Here is a 27,561-nt window from a genome sequence, read left to right as displayed (position 1 = left end):
CAATAACAAGGGCTGAAGCTGAGAAAGCAATTAATAGCCTACCAACCAAAAAAAGTCCAGGTCCAGATGGGTTCACAGCCGAATTCTATTGGACATACAAAGAGGAGCTGGTACCACTCCTTGTAAAACTATTCCCAACAATACAAAAAGAGGGAATCCTTCCCAAATCATTTTATGAGACCAACATCATCCTGATACCAAAACCCAGCAGAGACTCAACAAAAAAAGAAAGCTTTAGGCCAATATCCATGATGAACATAGATGCAAAAATCTTCAATAAAATACTGGCAAACTGATTGCAACAGCACTTCAAAAAGCTTATCCATCACGATCAAGTAGGATGCAAGGCTGGTTCAACATATGCAAGTGTATAAACGTAATCCACCACATAAACAGAACCAAAGACAAAAACCACATGATTATCTCAATTGATGCAGAGAAGACCTTCGGCAAAATTCAACAGCCCTTTATGCTAAAAACTCTCAATAAACTAGGTATCAATGGAACGTACCTCAAAATAATAAAAGCTATTTATGACAAACCCACAGCCAATATCATACTGAATGGGCAAAAACTGGAAGCACTTCCTTTGAAATCTGGCACTAGACAAGGATGCCCTATCTCACCACTCCTATTCAGTATAGTATTGGAAGTTCTAGCCAGAGCAATCAGGCAAGAAAAAGAAATAAAGGGTATTCAATTAGGAAAGGAGGAAGTCAAATTGTCTCTATTTGCAGACGACATGATTGTATATTTAGAAGACCCCATTGTCTCAGCCCAAAATCTCCTGAAACTGATAAGCAACTTCAGCAAAGTCTCAGGATACAAAATCAATGTGCAAAAATCACAAGCATTCCTATACACCAATAACAGACTTAAAGAGATCCAAATCAAGAACGAACTGCCATTCACAATTGCTACAAAGAAAATAAAATACCTAGGAATACAACTAACAAAGGATGTAAAGGACCTTTTCAAGAAGAACTACAAACCACTGCTCAAGGAAATAAGAGAGGACACAAACAGATGGAAAAACATTCCATGTTCATGGTTAGGAAGAATCAATATTGTGAAAATGGCCATACTGTCCAAAGTAATTTATAGATTCAATGCTATCCCCATCAAGCTACCAATGACCCTCTTCACAGAACTGGAAAAACCCACCTTTTCTGCAAAGACTCTTTTCATATACATTGAGACTTTCTACCCAATGACCTGCATTTTCCAAACACCACATTAAAAAATACTACAAGCAGCCTGAAAATAAAAATGCTGGAACAGAACTCTTCACACAGCCTGGATTTCATTTCATTAATTTAGAATGAGCCTTAAGCCACATTACACAGTGATGGCAGTCAACACACTGTACTGAAGCTAGAAATACATTTCATTTTAGTTTATTTCACCTCCTAACATAAATTCATTGCTCCTTTTTTTTTTTTTTTGCGCAGCCAATAGTATCAAATAAGCAGAAAAGGTCTAGATTTTATCTGTTGCTTGGTAACAGAATCACCCAATAGAAATAACAGAACTATTTCCCAAAATTATGGTAAGAGTGATAGAGAATCCATACTTGCCATGGGATGTGATTTTTTTTGTTGTTGTTTTTTTGAGACAGTCTCACTCTGTCGCCAGGCACCAGGCTGGAGTGCAGTGGCAAAATCTCGGCTCACTGCAACCTCCGCCTCCTGGGTTCAAGCAATTCTCCTGCCTCAGCCTCCCGAGTAGCTGGGACTACAGGCGCACGCCACCATGCCCAGCTAATTTTTGTATTTTTAGTAGAGACGGGGTTTCACCATGTTGGCCAGTATGGTCTCGATCTCTTAACCTTGTGATCCACCCAAAGCACTGGGGTTACAGGCTTGAGCCACCGCGCCCGGCCGTGATGAGTTTTTAAACAATTTCCTAGCCAGTTTTGAATTCAATGCATATACACAAAGAAAGGAGGATGAGAAGTTCCTAATGATTCCTCTAATAATAAAATCTGAAAAGCATAACAAAATATTCATTTGGGAATATATCTGGCAATGTTAGTAGATAAAACTGAAGCTTCATAAATACTTGAAAGTGTGTCTTGTCTTTGTTTTAAATGATTAGACTCAGTTAACACTAGTAAGTCAAACCTCTTGAAAAGGGCTCTATTTTTATTTTATGAGTATGTAAACTCGATTTATTCAATTTGACATCTCCTGTACTCCTACCATCTTCACCCGTTCCCCACTCATAATGGCTTGAGTCCTATCTTCCTCTTTGCAATTCTATATTTTAAGATTGTGAGTAAAAAAGAATTAAGAGTTGCATACCTGTCTACACTTTGCTTCTTAAAAGCTTTTTGTATTGACTATTTCTAAAATTTGTATTTATAATGATTTTGGGAAGTAGTAAAATAGTTTGTTTAGTACTCTTGTAGGCTTCTCAGTTTCCCACAGGTAATTCTGAGAACAATGTCCAGAAGAATGCAACACAGGGAAGGCACAACTGCGTACTTCCTTTTAACCTGGGAGGTGGGGAGATGCGAAACAAAGGCAAATAGAAATAAAGAGGGAGCAATGAAAATTGTTTTCAAGACAGGACAGTCATTTAGACATCCCTATGGTGAGGTACTGATTTCTAATTATAGCTTCTGTAGTTTGGAGTGGGATATAGACATAGTCCCATTATGTCAGTGTTAATTGAAACCATGAGAATGCAGCTCTCTTTGGCATAGGAGCTATTAATTTTCATAGTGCATGTAACCACTTGTGCATTTCTGAAAGACCACAACAGACTTCATCCTTTCAGGCAAAACTGCTGCTACAAGCAGGTAAATAAGAAATGTATCATGAAGCATGACAAATAAAGATGGAATAAGTAATACAAAGATGTGTAGTACAAGGGTATTCTTGAAACATCTGTTACTAACTAAGGGGGCTTTGGGGAAGTTTGAATTGTAAAGCTCAATGGAGCTAAAATCACTGGCGATTTGGGCCCAGAGAAACCAAAAGCAAGGCAAGTGTACTTCAACTATGAAGTGCCTTTCTCTTGAAATAACTTAAGCTTGCTGGTGGCTGATGGCCTTGCAAAGGCTCAGTGATAATCACATCATTGATCAACTTTTAACTGCAACCCTTTTGCTGCAAAAGTAAACTGGAAAAGCAGGGCATCCACTCATAAAGAGAAAGTGGGAACATCTCTATGTATGCAAACAAGACCATGATGCTTTTCATATTTCACTTCAAAGACCTCTTTGTAGGCCAGGCACAGTGGCTTATGCCTGTAATCCCAGCACGTTGGGAGGCTGACGTGGGAGGATCACTAGAGGCCAGGAATTCAAGACCAGCCTGGGCAACATAGTGAGACCCCCATCTCTACAAAAAAAAAAAAAAAAAAGAAAGAAAGAAAAATTAGCTGGGTGTGGTGGCACGTGCCTGTAGTCCTAGCTACTTGGGAGGCTGAGACAGGAGGACTGCTTGAGTCCCAGAGGTCAAAGCTGCAGTGAGCTGTGATTGTGCCACTGCACTCTAGCCAGGGTGACAGAGCAAGACTCTGTGTCAAAAAAAAAAAAAAAGAAAAAAGAAAGAAAGAAAGAAAAAGAAAAGAAAAGTAAAAAGATCTCTTTGTAGACGAAGCGGGTGATGACGTGGCTCTTTTCAATTAGGGAACACATCCCTTACTTTGAAAGGTCTATTTTCAGGCCCAAAGCAATTAGTTTTATTGGGCAGCAAAAGAAGAAACTCATTTCTTGGGTTGTTCTAGATTCACCTGCAAACTATGCTTCTTGGGCAGGAGTTAGCAGGGATGATAACCCATATATATATATGTATATATATGTATATGAAACCTTACTTGGGTATCCAAACTGGTAGAGAATCTTATTTATAAATTAATCAAACGAATTTTGCAACATGTTCATTTTGAAATGTTTTTGATAGCCAGATCCTTTATTGTCTTTCCTATACCACTGTATCTCAAGTTTTTTACCTGGTTGTCATATTCCAAAAATTAATGTAATAAATATTTTCTCAGGTATGCAAGTATGCCTTGCGTGCTTGTATATAGATGCATTCAACAGATGGTTGATATTTATAGAATTCTTGATTCAGCACCTTTATAAACTGATTTGATGCCTATGGTCCTTATTCATTTAGATAATATAACTTAAAGGGTTTGATTTCATGTCAGTCCTTAAGTTTAGAAGCTCAGTGGTGAAGCAAAAACATTATCTTTTTTAGACATTCCCAATTGTGACCACAATATTTAAAGTAGCCAAAAAACTTTATTTTCAACTAAACAATTGACAAGTTATGTTTTACTCTATGTAAACTCAGCCATATTGCTCCTATTCACTGTATACCCATAAAACTACACAAGTATCTCTTAGGCTGACATGAGAATACAACGACTATAGAATAGAGATCAAGCCTAAAAAAAAATCATTAGGGTTATATTTAGAAAGTAAATTTCTCAAGGCCAGCCACGGTGGCTCACCTGAGGTGAGGAGTCAAGACCAGCCTGACCAACTTGGAGAAACCCCATCTCTACTAAAAATACAAAATTAGCTGGGTGCAGTGGCACATGCCTATAATCCCAGCTACTCGGGAGGCTGAGGCAGGAGAATCGCTTGAACCCAAGAGGCAGAGGTTGTGGAGAGCCGAGATTGCGCCATTGCACTCCAGGCTGGGCAACAAGAGCGAAACTCTGTCTCAAAAAAAAAAAAAAAAAGTAACTTTCTCAAAGAATTTAACAATACTAAGATGGACAGGGAATCTTTTTCTATTAAGAAAAATTCATACCAAAAGCAACATCAGAGAGTTATTATGCCTGTAATCCCAGTGTTTTGGGAAGCTGAGGTGGGAGGATCACTTGAGGCCAGGAGTTCAAGATCAGCCTGAGCAACACAGTACATGACTCTGTCTCTACAAAAAATAAAACATAAAAAAATAACAAAAATTACGTGATGGCACATGCCTGTGGTTCCAGCTACTCGGGAGGCTGAGGTAGCAGGACTGTTGGAGGCCAGGAGATCGAGGCTGCAGTGAGCTATGATCATGCCACTGTGCTCCAGCCTGGGTGAAAGAGTGAGATCCTGCGTCTTTTTAAAAAGAAAGGATAAAGAAAAAGTGATTGTGACTATTTCACATTGGGTCACATATCTTTATTGCATCAGTAAGGGTGTCTGAATCTTACATATCGAAGTCAAGGTTCTTGGTTACCCACAGTTAATTCTGAGAACAATGTCCAGAAGAATGCAACACAGGGAAGGCCCAGCTGCATACTTCCCCTTACCTGGGAGGTGGGTAGACGTGAAACAAAGGCAAGCCTTTTCTAGCCTTCAATCCTCTAACTGCAATCAATTGTCTCTAAACTTTTAGGTTTGGCTACCCTTCCCATCCATGTTTACAGGTTCCAGAATCTCAGAATCTCAGTTCTCCAAGAGAGCTCCAACCTTGCGAAGTGAGGCTAACACCAAGGCAGGCTTGAGTCAGTGTCTGGCCCTTTTTCTCCAAGTCAGCACTGAACTCAAAGGGGAGAGGGTTAACATAAAGAAAGCACTTTTCAAACACTAGCAAAGAGCTCTTGACTCTCTGCCCTTCTCTTTGGCACGAGTGCACACACACACGTGCACATGCAGGCACAGATGTCCAAATCACATGGCAGTGTCCTTCTGCCCTTTCAGTGGAGGATGAACATGAGGAATTGTTGAAGGAGGGCAAATGTGCTGGGTGTACCACAATGCAAACATCTTTGATCTGGATTCACTATGCACTATTTTAGGGACTCTGACATAAGTATGTCCAAGATTAACAATGGTTGCTGGGGTTGGCAGAGGTTCAAGAATCAGATATTATTCCCTTAATTATAACAATCATCTCCCCACCTACCCTCAACTCCACCCTCATATGCCCCAACAAATATTTGTAATTTATGATGAAAATATCAAATAAGGAGTGAACAAAAACATACTAGAAAAAATTGTTTCCTGACAGTTTATGGCCTGGAGATGAGAGAGAGAACAACCAACATAATGTATGCAATCAGTGAACTAATCCTTATTATCACCCAATTCTAATATGAACAATCCTATGAACACCTATTTTTCATAATAAACCATTCTTTAGAATCTTTATCTTCACTCTGGTGAACATAAGTTTTCTCTGTAACTAGAGTGAGCCATGTATCCTGGCCACTCCACAACAGTCATGGTTACTTATTAACAATTAGCAACACCTGGCTGGCGCAGTGGCTCATGCCTGTAATCCCAGCATTTTGGGAGGCTGAGACATGCAGATCACCTGAGGTCAGGAGTTCAACACCAACCTGGCCAACATGGTAAAACCCTGTCTCTACTGAAAATACAAAAATTAGCTGGGCGTGGTGGCCACATGTCTGTAATCCTACCTACTAGGGAGGCTGAGGCAGGAGAATCGTCTGAGCCCGGGAGGTGGAGGTTGCAGTGAGCCAAGATCTCACCACTGCACTCAAACCTGGGTGACAGAATGAGACTCCATCTCAAAAAACAATTAGTGACACCTGAGACTAATTTGTTAATAAGCACCTCTTGGTTTAGACAATAAGTGTCCTGTTTGGACAATAAATTATATGGTCACCCTAACTGTAGATGAACTCTGAGAGGCAATCAGGTGGCTATTTTCATGTCTGTAGTGCTGTCCAGTTTTTATGCTGTCCATTCTTCCAGTCCTCAAAACAACCAAATCGCCTCAGCAGAATCTGCTGTCGTCGTGCATCCCGGCTTTTTAGCACCGGCCTGCAATTTGGCTTTCCCTTTGAGGGCCTAAAGTTGACAGCACTAACAGCCTTGAAAAGATCACTTTGCCCCCGTATGTTTCTGTTTCTTCCCTGGTATCGACTTTTGGAAATGTAGAGGTGGTAAGGTCTTAGAGAAGTTTTCAGATTTCATTTGGGGGAGGGGAGTGGCAGTGAAGGAGCAGTGGGAACCCCTTTCCCCTTGAAATCTTGCTCAGATCCCTACTGTGTGAAGTCAAAGAAAGCAAAGATTCTCTGGTGGAACTGGGAGGTAAAGGCACGGTTGCATGGTCTCACCCACAAAAGACTTCCTTCTCTGTTGCTTCTTCTCATGGAGGCCCTTAGAGCAAGATCCTGCTCAAGAACAGAGTCTATCTAGACCAATTCACTGAATTTACCAATGAGGAAACAGATTCATTTCATCAGCTCCTGGTCAAATATTACAATTTCACTTTCTGTATTAGTAATCCTACAAATCATGAGTCAACAGCAGTATTGTCCACACTAATTGCCATAGAAACCTATCTTCCAAAGAGCTGAGTACACCTCCTAACAAGGAAACACATGTTCATGGGGATCAAATGTTTTCCTAGACTGTAACTAGTAGGCTCATAGTCACATGAAACAACCAAATGTGGAGCCTGTGTGTGTATGCTTCTTTCTGTAGAAAGGAAGTAGAATAAGAGCTAAAATGGGTACGGCAGTATTAACCCACTTTTAAAATGAAGATTCCTGAGTAAACATACATTTCCCTTTCTAAGAATAGCTAGAAAAGAAACCACAATAATAATGATGCGTGAAGAGTCTGATCACAGTATTGTTTAGTAACTCTAAAATGTACCTGTATAAGGACAAAGTGTAGGAGAGAAGAGGTAAGAGAGGAAGAAAAGGCTGCTATTGAGCCAACAGAATTCTGCTGATTTATTTTTCTACCTTTCCCAAACATTCTTTCAACATGAAACAAAACAAAACAAAAACAAAAACAGAGAAGACAAGAGTGCTTACCACGGAGACCTTGCTCACAACATCTCCGGCAACTGCTAAGCCTTGAGCAAAAGTACGGGCTGCTACAAATGCACGAGTAACCTGCAGCTTTAATTTGCGAGGGACATCTCCAAAGGGCTTCAGCTGCTCCGTATACTTGCTCACACATTCTAGATACTCATCTGTAAAGTGGTACTGGGAGTTCACCAGGCGGAACATCCGCTCCAGGAGGCGAGCCCAGAAGTCATTCAGCATTTCTTCCAGGTTCACATTTCCCACCACGTAGTAACGCTTCAACTCTACGAAGAGATCTTTAAATAGCTCAGAATTTTGCATGTATAAATGGCCATATGTCTTCACAAACATATCATTCAGGGATTTCTCTGCATTTTCAAGTAGTTCTTTGAAGAATTCTAAAAACAAAACCAAAAAAAAAAAGAGGAAAAAGGAAAGAGTTTTCAGTATTTAAATAACTGCTTTTCTAGTAAATTTGTAAACTGAAAAAAAAAAAAAACCCCACATAACTAAACTAGAAAACATGTTTCTTTGTAGGAAACATTTGTCAATGAAAGGAAAACTATGTCACAAAGTCACTTACATAGGTGTCTGAGAGAGGAAAAAAAATGAAAATGTAAACCAACAACTTCTCAGGAGTCAGTACAACACACACATTCTCTCATTCTCTCATTCTTTCTCTCTCTCTCTCTCTCTCTCTCTGTCATAGGTGGATAAAGAAAAATTGGGGGAAAAAATGGGCACATTAAGTCTAAAACATGAGATTTCCCAGAACTTTTTACTTCAGAATATAAGCCAAATTTAATCATGCCTCCTAATTGTAACCTAAGACCAGGACGTGTGTTTTCAAAAGTTGTTATTTTACTTGGCCATAAATTTCTTTTTCATTTCTCCTTTTTACTTATCTATACAATCATGCACTATAGCTGCCTGGAAAATGCTTGAGGCCAGGAAACATACTCAAACACCCCTACAAGCAGGCACATGAGTTTTCTGAATATAAGTTCCTGGGTGTTTCTCTGTGACAGTAGTACAAATTGGGAGTATCCAGTGATCTGTGTTTCTAAAGGATTCATACAATAACATCATGTGACTATTTTCAATGTTCCGTGTGTGTGTGCGCGTGCGACAGAGAAGAATGCATAATGGACTTAATCATAAATACAGTATATTTCAGATCAATTTTTTGACTACCATATAGCCACAGCCTAAGTATTAGAGATTTTAATCTCTTAACTACAAATGGCAAACTAGTTTACGTCTGAAGCTTTCCTCAGGAACTTCAATGAAAAAACAAGCCAACAGTGTATCTATAACATTAATCATTCTTAAAGAATTTCTTGCACGTTATAAAAATAAACACCTCGTGATATCAAGTTTATAAGCAGGAAATATAACAAATACCAAAGCAAAATATAAGAACCACATCAAATAAGAAACTGTCTCTGAGTAAATATGGAGCAGAAAAGAAAATATGACACCTACTTCAAAGCCAGAATATTGGCGAGCTTAAGAAACAAAACTGTTCTCTTCTCACATTGGGCGGGCAATTCAGAGACTGGCCAGTAATTCCAAATAGCTTTTCAAAACCTGGACTGAGGAAGCTGAAGTCTTTTGCAGGGAGATATATGTGCGTGACTTTCCTGACATGCCAGGAGATTCTATACCTATGCCTCTCAGGCCCTAACTCATCATTTAGTGGTTGCTTTGAGGCCTGAGGCTGAAGTCCACAGTTCCCTCTAGTTCCAGCTTTTCAAACATTGTACGTATGGTTTGTGGGTTTTTTTTTCTTTGCTTCTCTCCTTTTCCTTTTATCTATTTTTTTTTCCCTACTATTGCTTGTCTTTTATTTACTAGGCTTTCTTCAGAGAAAGAAAGGGAAATTGACTCCCTCTGCATAGTAAACAAATAGGCAGGTCAACTCATCCTCATTGTAAGTGTGCAGCCTGCCATTTTACCAAAGTTCTCTCTCTGAAAGTGAGAGGTCGGAAAGTGCACAGAGTTAGGGGAACAATATAAGAAGCACACCAATCAGCTACCTGGGATGGCCTTTTATTCTCTCCAAAATCCCCTGAGTGGTTCTCAAAGTGTGAGCCTGGGACCAGCAGCATCAGCATCACCTGAGCACTTGCTATAAATTCAGATTCTCAGCCCCACCCCAGACTTAGGGAATCAGAAACCCTGGAGGGTTCCTTTTGCTGGGCATCATTCCATTTCTATTAAGGGCACTCTCAGCACCAGCTAGGTAACTGGCTTGTCCACATGCCGAATGGCTTGGTAGATAGGCCAAAATTTTCAGCCATCTGTGATTCTGATATATCCTAAAGTTTGAGAACAACTGCTATAGCCGCTGAAACGTCTCCCATTTCACCTGTCAGTTGCAATCACCAACAACTCAGGGGCTGTGTTGAGTGTGAAGCAGTCAGGGTAAGCATTAATGTTTTAATTAAGGGAAAATGTCTTTCCAATGAATTGTGTTTTTTAATAAATTTGTTACATTCCTAGGAATGATTTTCTTACTGTCTTGGGGAAAAATTTTCTTGTGTAGAACTCTTTCAACTAAGTGTTAACATAGATGATTAAATGTATGCAGCACTTTTCTAGAGTTCAAAATTGAGAAGGGAGCTTAAATGCCATCTGGTCCATGTTCCACACCATGCTTCAATTTTGCTAGCATCCTTGCCCAGTGGTGATTGCTCATGGAAGACATAAAAGAAGGCACATGTGGGTTGCGTTATTACATGACCAGTGTGTTGCACACATAGCTATCACATATTGGAAAAATAAAGCCTCGTCATCATTGGGAACAATATGCAAGCCTTGTGTCAATCCAGTGCTATTAATATTTCATGACTAAAAAGAGTGGATTCCAACAGTAACCACAGGTCCTTCCTTATACTGAATTTTTACTATATTGCTCATAAAATTGGCACACATCAGAAGAAACTAGACATTCAGAATTATTCTACTTGTGCTTTCATACTTATTTAGTAGGTAACTCTCAAAATTCACTTGCATTTTTAATGAATGTCACCTAGAGTCATGTTAGTTTTTAGGGGTGGGGTAGCGTACAGTGTGGCATTTCTAGCTTAGCTTTAATTTAAAACTTCTAATTAATGAATGAATGTCAAGTTTTAGCCTTTTGACAAAGTGCTGCAAGTCAAACACTAAATCACTGAACACTTTATGGAAAAAACAAAACATTATCTAGCTTAGAGTTCCTCATTCAGGTTAAGCTACTTCAGAGTACAAGAGAAATGGCCTAATCAAGAGGAGACTAATTTGAAACTGACATGCCCCTGTCCAACACCCACCATGAACCATACTTTGGCTTCCACAATTCACATTATGCCTAGGAAAGAGAGAGAGAGAGAAAGAATGTGTGTGTGTGTGTGTGTGTGTGTGTGTGTGTGTCTGTGTGTGTATGTTAGTTTATACTTTAAGAGCCTAGCTTGGTGCTATATGCATCCTTAATCCTAATTCATTTCATCATTCAGAAAATTTATTTTCTTTCCTTCACATTTTAAAAGACTCTTTAATGTGGCTATATAAGTTGCAAATATAAAGACCATTTGAGTGAGCATGTGGTTAATAAATGCTTGAGAAATTCTATAAAACTGATAAAACGAGTTAAAACGTCACAATGTAATTTCTCCAAATGGCTATGCAATTTGACAAGTATGTACTGAATGGCTATTATGGGCTCAAATCAAAGTACATGTTGTTTTACCATGCATCTTAACCTTCTTCCTGCCCAATCAGACCATAATGAAAATTTCTGGTAAGATAAATTTCCCCCATCCAATTCACCTTTACTATACACTGCCACTCTCCATGTACGGTTTTATGAGAACACCAGAGATTTTTTTAAACATCTATAAAATTGTTAATCTTTCATTACATATAACAAGTTCCTAAATATTCATCTATTTAATCTATGAGAATCAATCAAACAAAAATCAGGGGATCCAGAAGACCCAGACTCATTTCTTTTTAGACTGATTCTTACTAGCCCTGTTACATGGGACTATTCAACCTATGCCTTTTGCCTTTTGCCTCAAAGGGACTTCATAAGGATGGCAGACATCATTTAAATTTTAAAATCCATACCAATTAGGTACAATATCAACTAAAGCATAATAATTTGCTATTAGAAAAAAGGGGAAAAATCCTTTTGCATCTGTTCCTCCTATTAAACTAGCAGCTTGCATGTTCTTGCATACTTCTTTCACATCCCCATCCTCCTTTCTATTCCCATGACATTTACTTCTACAATGAAGAATGAAGCATAAATTAGCCATTCAGATCCTGTTCCACAGCCATCAATGGCAACTTCAGCAATCGCTGCAATGCTCATCTCCATTTTTTTTCAATTATTCTCACAACTCCTAATCAGGGTCAGATCTTAACTGTTGAAGAAGAGCTGTACAGGCCCTAGACACCTAGCAATCATTGCTCATAATCATTATGCTTCAAACTAATTACAATACATTTGGTGACTAAGAAAGAACCAGCCAAGAGCAATGTAAACCAGGGTTCCACAACAATCAGAAGCCAAACAAATTGGAAGTTAGATCTCCCGTGCAGCAATTGCTTGTATTCATGAAAAAATGCTGCTGAGGGAATCTGTTTTAAGTAAAGCTACCAGTGTCTGAAAGAAAGTTAGAGAGGTGGCGGTTTACAAGCATTTGAAATATAGTGCCTGTGATCAGGGTTTATTTCCCCTCCAATTTTCAGTTTGAAGGCCTGGGTATATATGTTCTAAAGATAAAGCAGCTGCTACTCCTTGAACTCATGAATGGCCACTCAACACAGGGATGGAAATAGACACTGTAACATGCTATGAATCTAAAGCAGCAGGACACAGTGGGAAAAATGAGATCTCTCACTCAGGGGCTGTATGACCCTGGTTAGGCAAAAGGCCTAATCTCTCTGAGCCTCTTTTATCCCCTCCAGAAAATGGGGCTATTATCACTCACCTCATATGGCTAATGCTTGGCATAAAGTAGATGCACAATAAATAAACATTATTACTAATATGTGAGATGACAGTGTTGTCACTCTTACAGTTTCTTTGTATCTACAATCATTTTTTAAACAATCTTTAAAGAATGGTTTTTATCTTTCCTAGTGGAGTCAAACATTATCCATCTGAGGGGACATAAATGAAGCCAAAGTTGCTGGAGGTCTCCTAAGAAGACTCAAGATTTTATAAAATTGGGAGCTGTTTATCCTAAGGGAAATGCTTAATGATTCTACCTTCCAAGGTTGTGAAACATCCCAGACATCTATGAGGGTGGGAGTGACTGCTGGGTGAAAAATAGGGAATGGGGAAACCTCACCCTTGAGAAGAGAGTTTACATTAAATAAGAGAATACCATACACACCACACACATATAAAAAAATAAGAATTAATCAGCATGTCAACACCCCCTGCCCATGTATTTCATTTGCATATGACCTTCTTTGCCAGAAGTCCACTTGGTATAAGGACTGAGCTAGGGGATTCTAAGTACTTTCCAATTCTAAAATCTAATCATTCTAAATGTAAGTAGTACTACCAATTTAACATGGGAAAAATTAGAGTGAAAATGCAAAACTTTTCCATACAAAGGTTTTCTATGTAAATATCCTGCCTTTTAAAAAAGAGAAGAGCATCATGTACTTCTGGAACTTTACTTCTGGAACTTCTATCCCCAGCTACTTGTCTTGCATCAAATAAACATCACAATTCTTGAAATAGGCCAAACAACCTCCAGTTCTGCTATTAAATGCCACATTAGTTACTCCTTTATAAATAATCAACTGGCTATTGATTAATGAACTAGAATGCATTCTAGAATTAACCCATAACCTTAAGAGATTGGGGCCCTTTTTATTTGATCCATTTGCTTGGTGCTATAAATTACCACCTGGCATTTACATTATTAGGAAGCTGCCTTTTACATATAAGGATTGATTTTCTCTTACTATAAATGCTATATTTCATACCCCTGGTATGGCATGCAAGCATTAAGCTACTAGATCAACAAAATTACTGAAAAAAAGAAGCCTCCTTGTAAATGCTACAAATCATACCTTTCAAACTGCTAAGAAAATTTAAACAGTTACACCCATTGATTCTTTCACCCAAGATCAAGTAATTAATGAAGAACAGCAAACATAAGCATTTAAAAATGTAGGGAAAAAAGGAGAAGCAGCAAGCATTTTACTGACAACCTGAAACTTTGGTTTATGACTATCTCATTCTGTCTTGCTTTTTTGATAAAGTCTATGTTTTGCTTTTTTTTTTAAACAGGCATTTTTCTCGAGCATGGCATAATCTCACTCCTCAACAATCCTGCTACGGCATGGTATACCAAAAGATTGTATACTCAACTTATGTTTATCAACTGATAGCAAATCAATATGCTGCTTCTTGGCCAGGTGCAGCAGCTCACACCCGTAATCCCAACACTTTAGAAGGCCAAGGTGGCAGGACTGCTTGAAGCCAGGTGTTTGAAATCAGCCTGGGAATTGAGACCCCATCTCTACAAAAATTTAAAAACTTAGCCAGGCATGGTGCTACATGTCTGTAGTCCTAGCTACCAGGGAGGTTGAGGTGGGAGAATTGCTTAAGCCCAGGAGTTCAAGGCTGCCGTGAACTATCATCACACAACTGCACTCCAGCCTGGGCGACAGAGTGAGACCCTAAGGGGAAAAAAAAAAAAAAAAAAAAAAAAAAAACGCTGCTCCTTGGTGGACAGGCCAATCACCAGCTGTAGCTCTTATTAGGAGCTATTAGCATATCACAGAGTACTAGGGGATTCTGCCAAAATAAGATCAGCCTTTCCTCCCAAAGTTGCTTTTATTCGTGAATGCATTTTGAATGCTAAGGCTCCAAGGAAAAAAGTACGATGTTTACTCATGGCCCCCGTCTTTGGCTAACGTGGCCAGGGACACAGGCTCAGTATTGTAAGGTCCCTTTTGCTGGGCATCATTCCATTTCTACTAAGGGCACTCTCAGCACCAGCTAGGCAGGTGGCTTTAGCATGCCCAGAGTTCTGTGCATTCAGAAATGCCCAGAGAAGGCTTCAGGCACATACAAGTAAGCTAGGGAGCTGGAGCAGCCATTGCAAGTGCTCCATGTACAACTAACCTCTATGTGGATCAGTGAATCAGTCAGAGAGGTACCACATGGCTTCATATACACACCTGATAATAGAGTCCGTCTGTTAATCATCTAATGTCAAGAGAAAAATCAGGCTGGGCACAGTGGCTCACGCCTGTAATCCCAGCACTTTGAGAGCCCGAGGTGGGCAGATCACCTCAGGTCAGGAGTTCGAGACCAGCCTGGCCAATATGGTGAAACCCTGTCTCTACTAAAAATACAAAAATTAGCCAGGTGTGGTGGCATGTGCCTGTAGTCCCAGCTACTTGGGCAGCTGAGGCACGAGAATCACTGGAACCTGGGAGGGAGAGGTTGCCGTGAGCAGCTGAGATCAAGCCACTGCACCCCAGCCTGGCCAACAGAACGAGACTCTGTCTCAAAAAAAAAAAAAGTGGGGGGGCCAAGAGAAAAATTAGAACACAAAATAGCAAATCATCATGATACCAATTTGCATGTATGTGTATGTATTATCTATGTATGCAAAAAGATGAGGTAAATACTGGAGTGATGGTTGGGTGCTGGGGATCAAGGGTAATTTTTTTCATTCTATCTTTCTTGATTTTGTTTCCCCAGATCTTTCAGTGACATTTTATAATCAGAAAAGTGATATACCTTCATGCTTTCAAAGGTAACTTTATTTCCCTTTATTCCCTTTACTCTATTTAATTGCTGGAGGCTTTGATATATTTTTCTACTTTTCCAAATTGTCCACAGTGAGCACTGTAATACTTAATAAAAAAGAAAAACATTATTTTTAAAACTTCATCAAAGCAGTTTTCATATTTTTCATACAGACATATTTAATTTTTTTCCTAAAACGTATTCCTCATTGTAGCAACTTGAAAAATCTGGAAAAGTATGAAGAAAATATCAATTACCCATAATCCCCACTGCTAAAAGGCAGTAACAATGACTTATCAAATTTTCTTCCTGCCTTTTTCCTATGAAAATACATGTGGTCACATGGTTGAAATCAGAATGTATTTACACCCTATTCTCATGTAACACTATATGGTTAGTATTTTCAATGTGATTAAAACTTCTTCAGAAGCATCAGTTGTTTTTTTTTTTGTTTGTTTGTTTTTTTTTTTTTTTTTTTTTTTTTTGAGACAGAGTCTTGCTCTGTCACCCAGGCTGGAGTGCAGTGGTGCCTTCTCAAATCACTGCAACCTCTGCCTCCCGGGTTTAACTGATTCTCCTGCCTCAGCCTCCCGAGTAGCTGTGATTACAGGCATAGTATGCCACCACACCTGGCTAATTTTTGTATTTTAGTAGAGATGGGGTTTCACCATGTTGGCCAGGCTGGTCTCAAACTCCTGACCTCAAGTGATCCACCTGTTTTGGTCTCCCAAACTGCTAGGATGACAGGCATGAGCCTGGCAGAAGCATTCTTTTTAATGACTGCATACAATGACACCAAGTGGATGGAGCATAATATAATCATTGTGGTGCATGTAGGCTTATTACCAATTTCTTACTACCAGAAATAATGCTGTGGTGAATATCCTATTAACGTCATACATACGTGTTTATGCAGATCTGTTTTTCCCTGGGATACACACCCAGAAGTGGAATTACTAAATGAAAGAGTATGAACATATTCAAAACTGCTGACACATTGCCAAATCTATCTGCAGAAAGGGTGTGTCCATGTTCCATCCTTGCTGTTAGGGTCATATTTATTATAAGAGTTTCCATTGCTCTGGTAATTTTTTCAAGAGAGAGGGTGATGAAGATGGGTGTGGACAATGAACAAGAAAGGGCCGAAGCCCGTCTGGATAGGGAATTCTCGCAGTCAATTAGTTGGAGTCAGTGCTAGATCAATTAAGTCCTGTTCTTTGCCTGGACAGACAGACACACAGAAGTAGAGCAAGCAGTGATGAACAACATTTTAAACTCCCAGGCCCAAAGAGCAATGAACCAACAGAGTTGATAAAAGCAGTCCATCTGAAGCTCTTCTATGTATTTACTTCCCTCCAGACAGATCCATTGCTTCTTGCTAATGGCATGCCTTCTGAAGAAGTCAAAGCTGATAGGAGAGGCCCAAAGTTAAAGTGCTTTGGGCTCTGTAGAAGCTGCACAAGCATTTTCAATCCGATGAGATAGCCAATGCTAGAGCCACAACTGGTCGCACTTCAGAAAACAACTCAAAAGGCAGAAAACCTTTGTCAATAGAGAAATGTGTGCATTTTGTCTGAGCTCTTGATTTGATTACAGTAGGTTGGCAGTGCCTCATTCTGGTCAAGTTTCACAGAGATTATAAAAGAATTAGCAAAAATAGCCAGCTTTTTAGTCTCTTTCGTATGGAAGGAAAATAAAATAGAATCATGAAGGAAAGAGTAGCAGTGCTTTCAAACTAAATCAACGACCACTGGCATAATCTGGAAGGAACACTACCTTTGCAGGAAGGCCAGGAGGCCTCATGTCTTTTCTCTGTACTTTTGAGACTACTCAGCCTATGAAATGTCGCCTGCTGCACTGTAGCAGAGGTCTTAGAAAGTAATGAATTTTGTAAATGTCTTAATGAAATGTGAGGTGAGGATTAAAAACCAATCAATGTTATATATTAGGCTGTACATTTCTGTGACACACTTACTTTGAGGATATTTTAGACTTTTTCCAACCTAAAACCCTCTCAGGGGATCTTTAGTAAGTAAGTGTGTCTGGATAAATGATAATTATCTATATAGGTAGAAAATAAAGTCAGGGGTCAGGAAATTCCAGAAATTTCAGCTTAGTCAATGGCCATGAAGCTTAGCTGGACGTATTTGTCTTTTACGGTGACTGGACAGCTCGCTTCCACTGAAGTCATGCCTCTCATGGGCCTATAAATTCTAATGCCTCCCACTCACTGAGCTTCTACACTGGTTAATGGCTAATATGAACTACAGAAAATTTGCAGTCAGTGATTAAAACACAGATTCGGCTAAGTCTGAAGAGTGCTTTGTGCCCTGCTTCTGTGAAGTGATAGGAAACAAGGGGCCTTAGGGCTTCAGGGAAGGGTAGCTGCTTGGTTTACACTTGGCCCATGCAGATAGATGGGACAGACAATAATTTCTTTCATGTGCATTTTAAGCTAATTCAGAAAATTTCTACTATTATTCAAGTTAACAAGCTTCAGGCTCATGGGAGGGTTTTTCAAAGACCTGGTGAAAGTAGCTGCGAGTTAAAAAATGATAGAGGGAAAATAGAGGGTACCATACAGACGGTAATTAACATCTTGTAAGGCCTTTCACTAAAGCAGCTGGTCTAGTCACATGTTTAAAAGATTCACAGAATTGGTAGAATTGAAAGGGTTTTAGAAAGCATCTAGCTCAACCCCCTCATTTTATGGATGGGAAAACTGAGACTCAGTTAATTGCCACAGGTCACAGTCACTGTGGGTTCACTGCAGAACTAGGATGATAATTCCCTGTGTACTGCCTGCCATCCAAAGTTCCAAAATTTGCTCTAAAAATGACAAATTAACGGAGTTTTCCCAATAGATTAGCATCAGACAACATCCATTTCCTTAGTTCTTTAAACATGCAAAATACCTACAGTTTGATACAGGCAGTTATGTAGCAATATTACTTCATAGCTATAACATTTTTACTATGAAATTCAGAAATACATTTAACATGGCAGCTCTAATCACTTTAACCTATTTGGGTTTTTAACTATGCTTCTTTTAAAAACAACTATTTTCTCACAAAATGCCAGGCATTTGGGGGTGGGTCTTTATGCTGTGGTCCCAAAACACGGATTATGCCCCACTTCTATTTCTTTTCCCTTTGCCAAGCAATTTTCCCTAACTTCCTCCTGAATTAAGTAGGTGATTAGCATATTCATGAGAGGACTGATTCAGCTATGTTAATTAGCAGCTCTACTATCAAAAAAATTCCCAGAATTGGCCAAGAGGGGGAGCAGCTAGCTCTGTCACTACCACGACCTGGCTCTATGTCGCCAGCAGATAGCAGATTTCTGGTAAACATCCTAAGTTTAAAAAGTAGGTTTAAAAAAAATTACAGCATAGAAAAACACAGAGGCCAGTCTTTAAATTCAGTAATACATACTTAAAATATGGGAAACCTGATAATTTTAGAGGGGGAGGAAGTGTTCTCTTGTATTTCACCCAAGTCTGAACACACACACACACACACACACACACATTTGTATCTTAAAAACTGATATAGACTGTACAGTCTCTTGAGATGTGCAAACAATAGAAAATTAAAAGTACAGAACAAAAAAGGCCTTAGAGGTAAGGGAACTGGAGAAGAGATTCATCCCTCAAATCCAATGACTCCAAAAATGCCAGAGTTGACACTAGAACCCTGATCAGTGTCAATCGAGGAAGAATTACGAAAAACTGGGATAATGGGATGATTTCCGGTAACAGAAGGCTAACTCTCTACAAGCTCCCAAACTTTATTTTTGTTGAGAAGTTTATTTTTTAAAAAGTAATTGTTTCTACCTTAGAAAGAAGTATTATCTCACAGACGTAGACAGGTTTTGATGATAGATGAAGTTGTCTGGAGTCAAGATCACCCCTTTGAATTTACACTGTAAGCTTGGAGATGACAAAAGGTGCTCCTCTGAAGTTGCTTGACCCAAAATGTTTCCATGTGCCCTTTTACTATTTGCTTACTGTATGTCCCCAGCTGTCTCTGTGCAACCTCACTGCTCCATCTTGGTTCCCGTTCCCTACCACCATCTTTTTAGTCTGCCCAACTTTCTCTCTTCCATTCACACCAATGATCCAGGGTTTAGCTATTATAAGGGTTTGGATACTTCTTTGACCAAAGCACCCACCCTTGAATTTCTGAGAGTCAGGATATATTCTATAGCCTGTTAATCAATGCCCTTGGATTGTCAGGCCTTGAGAAGTACTGGCAAGTCCTAATTGACAGCCTTAAAAATTAGTTAATCATCGCAGGGCGTGGTGGCTCATGCCTGTAATCCCAGCACTTTGGGAGGCCAAGGCAGGTGGATCACCTGAGGTCAGGAGTTCGAGACCAGCCTGGCCAACATGGTGAAATCCCATCTCTACTAAAAATACAAAAATTAGCCAGGCGTGGTGGTGTGCACATGTAATTCCAGCTACTTGGGAGGCTGAGACAGGAGAATTGCTTGAACCCAGGAGGTGGAGGTTGCAGTGAGCCAAGATCGTGACACTTCACTCCAACCTGGGGAACAGAGCAAGACTCCATCTCAAAAAAAATAAAATAGTCAATCAATGCAGTACCCACTAGGGGACTATGATTTGCTGGGCCAACTGAGGTTATGGCATATAAAATTAAAATTATCTAATCATTTCTTTAACCTAACTTGGAGAGAATGTGCAAAGTATTCCGGCATTCCAGTATTCCAGCATTTCAGTATACTCATCTCCAGATCAAATACATTTCAGCTACTACCTCTTAAAAAAGAAAACTTTTATCCATGTTCCCTAACTTTATTGACTATGTCATATTTTATATTATTTTATTTATTTATTTTGAGACAGGGTCTTGCTCTGTCGCCTAGGCTGGAATTCAGTGGCACAATCTTGGCTCACTGCAGCCTTGAACTACCAGGCTCAAGTGATCCTCTCCGCCTCACCCTCCCAAGTAGCTGGGACCGTAGGCACACACCACCACTCCTGGCTAATTTTCATGTTTCGAGTAGACACGGGGTTTCGCCATGTTGCTCAGACTGGTCTTGAACTCCTGGGCTCAAGCAATCTGCCCACCTTGGCCTCCCAAAGTGCTGGGATTACAGGCATGAGCCACCACACCCAGCCTATGCCGTATTTTAATTTTAAGTCAGAAAAAACAAACTGGAGTTTCATAAACATTAATGTTTTGAAACTGATAAAGGCATAGTGTTAACATATTTATTGAATGTGAAGCCTGGTAGGGAAGAGCAAGAAAAACTGTTTTTCTATCCTTTTTAAAAAAACATATGTTAACACTTACTGATAAAGTTTCTCTGCATGGTTTAAGAGGAAAAAAAAACTACACATTGGACTCATAGGAGTAGTGCTATAAAACCATGGGGAGCGAGAAGGGAAAAGAATAGCTAAACCAGCAGGCCCATAGGCAATGACTATGGGCTCCATGCCAGGAAGATACAAGTCTAACGAAGCAATGAGGTGACTTGCAGTAGAAGGCCTTGGAACTTGGAAACAACTTTATCTCCACTACATCGTGCTGCCAACAGAAGAGTCATTTCTAAAGAGCAGAATTTTTTTCCTTCTAAATTCCATTATGAAGCCCCTAAGCGGTGATTTTTAAATATCAGCAACTTACGTTTTCAAAGATGACCATTTAATTATCTTTCTAAGTTTTCTCCTCAAAGTAAAATAAAAGACTTAGGTTATTATCTTGAATGAGAAATGCCATAGTCAAGAAAACACCATTCTTTTCAATAACAATTCAGTGATCAGGAGAGACAGGGAGGACTAATGATATATTTTGCCAATAACACCCATTTTCATATGGTGTTAACACACTGTTAAATACTCTTAACAGTTACAGCATATATGTAGGGGAATATGGGTAATAAGAAGAATATATAGATATCTAAATTGTCCCCACTCATCCAGGGAAAGGAGATAGAACTAAGTCACAATTTTGCATACAATGTGTTTCAAAAAATAGGTAGGATCAATAGTATACTACATAGACAGTGTTTTAGTTCAACTACATTATAAATTAAATGTGCTTTTGTGGTCTTGCCTGGGAACCTAACTAACACTTATTAAATTGGCTATAAGTTTGAAATAACAAATCTCAAAGCCAACATTTGAAATACAACCTGTTCTTTAACTGAGGACTGCCTTATCAGTTATATCAAATCTAATTTAGTCTAACTTTCTTGCCATGGTAACAAGCACTTTGCGGAAATACTCAGAGACATTTCATATCTAGAAAATTTGTCTTGTACTTCTTCACCACACATAATGTCAAGAAAAGCATGTTTCAAAGGTACTATGTAATTAGAATGGCCTTTAAAACAGGCACAAAGGAAATCATTTCTCTTAAAACTAAATCTACTTCATAACAATCTTCAAACTGAGTGAACAGCACCAAGTAAAAGAATCCTGAGGTGTTTTGGACTCCATATTCTTTTTAAAGTCTGTTATCTGTACCATTGTTCAGATAGGATCAAAGTGCACTCTCAATTAGCTCATATTGGCTCTTTCTTCAATATTAAGAGAAAGTGTGCCTGTGAGAACTCATGTCTGGCACAGGTGATTAGAATGGGTTCTTCTATCATGGCTTTCACATAGAAAGAGTATGCCAGAGCTTCAGCTAATGTGAGGCTGAGGGTGGAGCCCAGCTTAATGAAGACTATAGTAAAATAGCTACTTTTAGGTCTCTGCTGCATGGAAACTCAAGAACTTTAATCCTATCTGTGTTCTGCAAAACTTCTAGGAATTCTAGTTGTCTTTGGGGATCCATTTTGAAATTTAATTTGAAGTCCAGCGTCTGTAAATTATCTTTGGCTATTTTGACTAAGACAGTTTTCAGATGCCTGCTTTTTATTAGGAAGTCTCTTTTTTTTAAAGGGACTTGCGTCAACAACACTATTCTGTGTTCACCCAAGAAAATAAATGAAAGCATTTAAGTTAAAATAATCTATTTTTTGGCTCCTTGTGACCATATTTCCATAATGCCTACCATACAGATTCCAGTGCATCTGGAAGTGTTCTAGCCATAAAGCTACAGGGCTAACTTGTCTCTGGTATCCAACAAGGACAACATCGCGGGAGAAAATTTAAGCGCTGAAGGAGCAGAGGAGCTGCGAAAAAGCTACGGTACAGACTCAACTGTCGGCTCTTACATATGACTTGAATAACATACCATCAAACTTTTTGTAACGTGAAGCAAAGACAGCTTGCAAATGATCGCACTGTTCACTGACCACACTTTTGAAATCTTCTTTACTTTGCAGGCTGTACTTCTCCTCCATCTCTTCAGAGCAGCAGGTAGAACCCTGGGGACAGATCTTCAAATGATCGCCTGCAAGATAAAAAGTAGGACAGTCAATGTCTATCATCATTCATCAAGTCCAAAAGGGAAGGGTTTGATTTAGGTTCACACACACTGATCATTTCAACCTGTGAGGCTCCTGCAAAGGCCCAGGCATCATGTATATCTAACAAGTTTCAGGAAGCCTAAAAATATTCATTCCCTTTTTGAGAAAATAAAATAATAAAGCCCTCTCCAAAAAGCAAAAGAAATTTCCAACCAGGGAGACAGCTAAACCATAGGAAAATAGGTGTAGTCAATAAACAAAATATATTCCATGTCAACTGAAGTCTCTCTTATAAATTCCCAGAGATTCTCAGATTCTATGCTAAATACTGCAGAAGTCATGCAAACGAGACATAGTTTTTCCAGATTTGGGAGCTGACACTCCAAGAGAGATTGTTCTTAATGATGAATGATTTATAAAATATGTAACAGCAGCTAAAAACTGAGCAAATACATGTGCAATAGTTATACTGTGGGGAAACAAAGGGATTTGTGCATTTCAAGGGTTGTCAGCAAAGAGGAAACTATGGGGGTTCATGCTGGATAATCTGAGCCTACGATAAATCACAAAGGGGTGATGGTAATCCTCAATCCTCAATTTTAATTTTTTTTATCCACTGTATTCTGTGCAGATGTCAGAGACTATATCTAACCCACGATTCTGTTCACATAGTATCATCCCAGTACAGACCAACAACTTCTAATAAACATCTTTATATAGTGATGCAGCCCCAAGAGACAAGGGAAAAGCCAAAGACACATTACTCCATAGCAGCCCAACCCACAAAGTTTCTCCCTCCCTTATACTAACTGCATTTGGCTTGCAGTTTGGAGGTGAGGGTTGGGCGGGGTTTTTTTCCTATATGCCCCAGAGCTCCCCCCTTGTTCTCCTCTGTCACACCAATAAAAATTGTGCTTTGATGAGATAATGCCTCTTCCCTCATAATGACCATGAGATGCAATGCCACTCAAAAATAAGCCCCACTAGCAACTATCACTTAAGTCTCTCCAATATTAATTGGTGTGGTATAATTTTGTACATATGTTTACAAGGATTCACTTTCACTGTTTCTTCTGCTATTGCTGTCCATTTTCTATGTAAATCAAAAGGGGTCTGAAAAGAGAGATGATCTCAGGAACTCAGGAATGAGTATATGTCTTCAATAGACATGTGAACCTGGCAATGGTAAGTGTGTCCAGTAACAAAGGGAGGGGGAATAAAAAGCCAATCATTCAAACAACACTAATCATGGAAAACAAAATGGTCCATGAGCTGGCCATTGCTGCTTCCTGGCCATGTGTACTTACAGGAAACAGGCCTTCACCTAATGGAGATACCAAAGCAGCTTTAGGGTAGCAGGGTATTTCAGATACAATTGAGCTGGCAATTTATTTGACTAACACTAGATTGCCAACTGTGCATATGCAAATAATTATAAAATCATATATGTTCTGATCATTCTTCCTTCCTGGCAATTAAAAAGTAGGGAGAGTGTTACTGCCCAAAAAAAGGGGAGTATGCAGCATTAAAGGACTATGTAAGGAAGGCAGAAAGGGCAACAATCTTGAAATAACTTCTCCATCCAGAAACTGCTAAAAGTTGCTTTTGGCATTTCTGAAAACCTTGGTCAACAGATAATTCTACTAACAGGAAAAAAAAAGTTTCGAGTTTCGAGCCGCGAGGCTGCAGAATATCTTAGATCTCATTAGTGACAGAAGAGGGGTTGCTAAGGCTGGGTTTTATGGAAACACCTTTGTTACAACCAAAAACAAAACTCCCTCTTCACTGACTTAACGAGTTCACAGCAGGCTTTTGGTACTGGGACACATAATTAACACAGAGAGATTCAGTTGTCTCCTGGTTTCAGGGTTGAGGTAAGGGTTCCCTTCCATTACAGTCTTAACACATAAAACAATATGAAGGTCCCCAAATAGTACAGTGCTGTCGCTGTATTAAATAATACATATTACACTCATGCCCCCTATAGAAAATGAATTGGAATGCTCAGAATGAGAACTTAACCCACATAGGATGATTTAATTACTTCATAATAAAGATTTTAAGATTTTTAAAGATTGTCATAAGCTAAAATTCATCATACAGATAGGCTGTTTCTTCAAGCACCTGCAAAGATTCCATTGTGGTATGCATGAATTTTCAGAGCAAAATAACTCATGAGTTTGGAAAATAAACTATGCTCACCTAATGTTAACAGGGTTCACACATAATAAAGGGTCACTTACTGGATCCTATCCAAATAGACTTCTAAGTTCACAGAAAAGTACCCACCCCTTTTCCCTGCCCACAATGTACATGGGTACATGTACAAACACATGCTCACACCCACACATACACCTCAAAGCAAGACAATATTAAGAGACAGCAGCAAATAATAATTTTCTCTGTTGAAGAAGGTGCTAGACAGTGAGAGGTTTAAACTCTCCCATAGGAAATTTATACTAAGGATACACCCTTCAAAAATGGGTAGCAGAAATAAAAGTTTTCCTAGTAACCTGGTCTGAGTAGACAGTACCATTTATACTGGCACACACAAAAGGCCCAGTGTGGCCTGCACACTCCACCCATCTCATCTCCACCAAGGACCTTCAAGCAGAAACTTATCGAAAGTTGCCGATATTTGAATACTGCAGCATGTCTTTGTTTTGGTGATATCTTTTTTTTTTTTTTTTTTTTTTTTTATTTTTTTTTTTTTGAGATAGAGTCTCACTCTACACTGCCCAGGCTGGAGTGCAGTGTCGCAATCACAGCTCACTACAACCTCCGCCTCCCGGGTTCAAGGGATTCTTATGCCTCAGTCTCCCAAGTAGCTGGGATTACAGGCACGCACCACCATGCCTGGCTAATTTGTGTAATTTTAGTAGAGATGGGGTTTCACCATGTTGCCCAGGCTGGTCTTGAACTCCTGACCTCAAGTGATCCACCCACCTCAGCCTCCCAAAGTGCTGGGATTATAGGCATGAGCCACTGCACCCGGCCTACAATATCTAATTTTAAAAAGAAAAAAATTTGCACTTTCTAGGAAGATTTTGTCTAATGGTGAAAGGCTTGCCTTATGTAAAGGACAAAGACAGGGTAGATACTTGGCTAATGTTTCCGCTAGCAAAGTTGTCTGCCCCTCAGTGCAAAGTTTGCACTTTGGGCCATATAGTCCCGGATGCACCACTTATCCTGTCTGCATTTCTAAAAAGCATTACTTGAAAATGTAATATGACATTCTTGCCAAAAGCCCTGTGACACACGTAGTCCAAGACGCACTTGCAAATTAAACACCACGACATACTTGGGTTACTGGGGATTCAGTGCCCTAACTAGTTAGTGCTAATGAGAAGCACACTGAGGAAAAGGAGGACAAGTCTGGGTACATTTGAAAATTAAATTATAGCTCCATGTTCTGGTAAGAATCTTTGAAGACTCAAGCAACTAATTCAGTTGTTTTTTTTTAAAGTTGAATATTTCTACTTTAAGCACCCAAAATGGTTTATTTTGAAAGTCAGGGTGTGCGTATTATCTGAAAGGCATTCTGTCTTCTATGTTTGAGACTGCTTCTAAAATGCTGTGTCTCGGTGAGAAATATCTTTTCTTTCTGGAGATTTCCTTTCTAAGCCTGGTGATCTTATATTCTTCTCATTTAAGAAAGATGCCACAATTTTTCCTTGAACATGGGGACAACAGAATCAAGATGGGACAGGTACACAGCCACTGTGGGGGTAGCATTGGTAACAAGGACTCTAGGTACTTCTGACCCTTCCTTAAGAATTGTTGCTAGAAAGGCTTCTGGATTCCAGCTGTGGAACAGCTGGGTATAGCAGTTGACCAGTTACTACTCTCCTAGCTTAGTGAATAGTAGATTACGATCTACAACTGCCACTTCTCTCCCCATTTCCCCAATTCAATATCCTGCTTCCATGACTCTTGACATATATAGTTCCTTCTTCATGTATCTCTTCTAGTCCCTTAAGACTCTCCTGTCTGCTTTCCACTCTCTTTTTACTCTACCTATATAGTTCGGTCTTACCCTACCCAACCTCTTAAATGGTGCATAATATGAAACTGAAGGGTTTAATTTGTTGTACTTGTTGAGAATTCCTTTTCTTAATTTAAAAAGCAGGTGAATTGAATGCTTTATGGTTTTCTAAGGAAGCACCTAAATTAAGTTGCTTTTTGTACATGGCCCTTGATTAGTTTTTTTCTTTGTGGGTCAGTGGCCCTCAATAGAAAAAAGGTCCCCCAGCCCTGTCCTAGGAGGCTTGGATGGGATTCAATGAAGCGTGCTTTTAAAGCTTAACTCTCTGGCATTAAAAACAAAAAAATCACTCGAAAGAGCCAAACTTTTTTCAATCACACCAGCTCTATGTAATTTCTCTTTAGTCTTAATATCAATGCCTTAGTTTTCAAAGCTGAACAAAGACAATCACAATAAATTACTCTCAATCCTGCTGAGTGTGTATTGGTTCTTTTTTTTTGAAGCACTTCAAATCAATGGTTAAAGAAGTAGGCATTGAATATGAGGAATCTATTCCATCATTTAACGATGCTCTGAGGCAAACAATCTGTGAAACTGTGCTTTCTCATTTTATCTCATTTACTCCTCTCACCAAAGGCTGGCTCTGATGTACAAATGGGGTGCGGCTAATGTTAGTTTA

The 27,561-nt window shown here is 39.3% G+C and overlaps 1 protein-coding gene across 1 annotated transcript in view; it reads right to left on the bottom strand.

Annotated features, from left to right (window-relative positions):
• Positions 1–27,561, bottom strand: part of GPC4 (glypican 4) — a 121,153-nt gene that overhangs the window by 19,340 nt on the left and 74,252 nt on the right. The window contains exons 2-3 of the mRNA XM_012474342.2: positions 22,723–22,881; positions 7,750–8,141 (exon numbers count right to left, since the gene is read on the bottom strand). Coding sequence (XP_012329765.1) covers positions 7,750–8,141; positions 22,723–22,881 — 551 coding nt within the window. The remainder of the gene's footprint in view (positions 1–7,749; positions 8,142–22,722; positions 22,882–27,561) is intronic.

This window comes from Aotus nancymaae, unplaced genomic scaffold (assembly GCF_030222135.1).
Source record: "Aotus nancymaae isolate 86718 unplaced genomic scaffold, 86718_ANA_hifiasm-v0.15.2.pri h1tg000004l, whole genome shotgun sequence".
Classification (NCBI taxonomy): Eukaryota; Metazoa; Chordata; class Mammalia; order Primates; family Aotidae; genus Aotus; species Aotus nancymaae.
The sequence above is the reverse complement of the archived record's forward strand: the minus strand, read 5'-3'. Positions and strand labels throughout refer to the sequence as shown.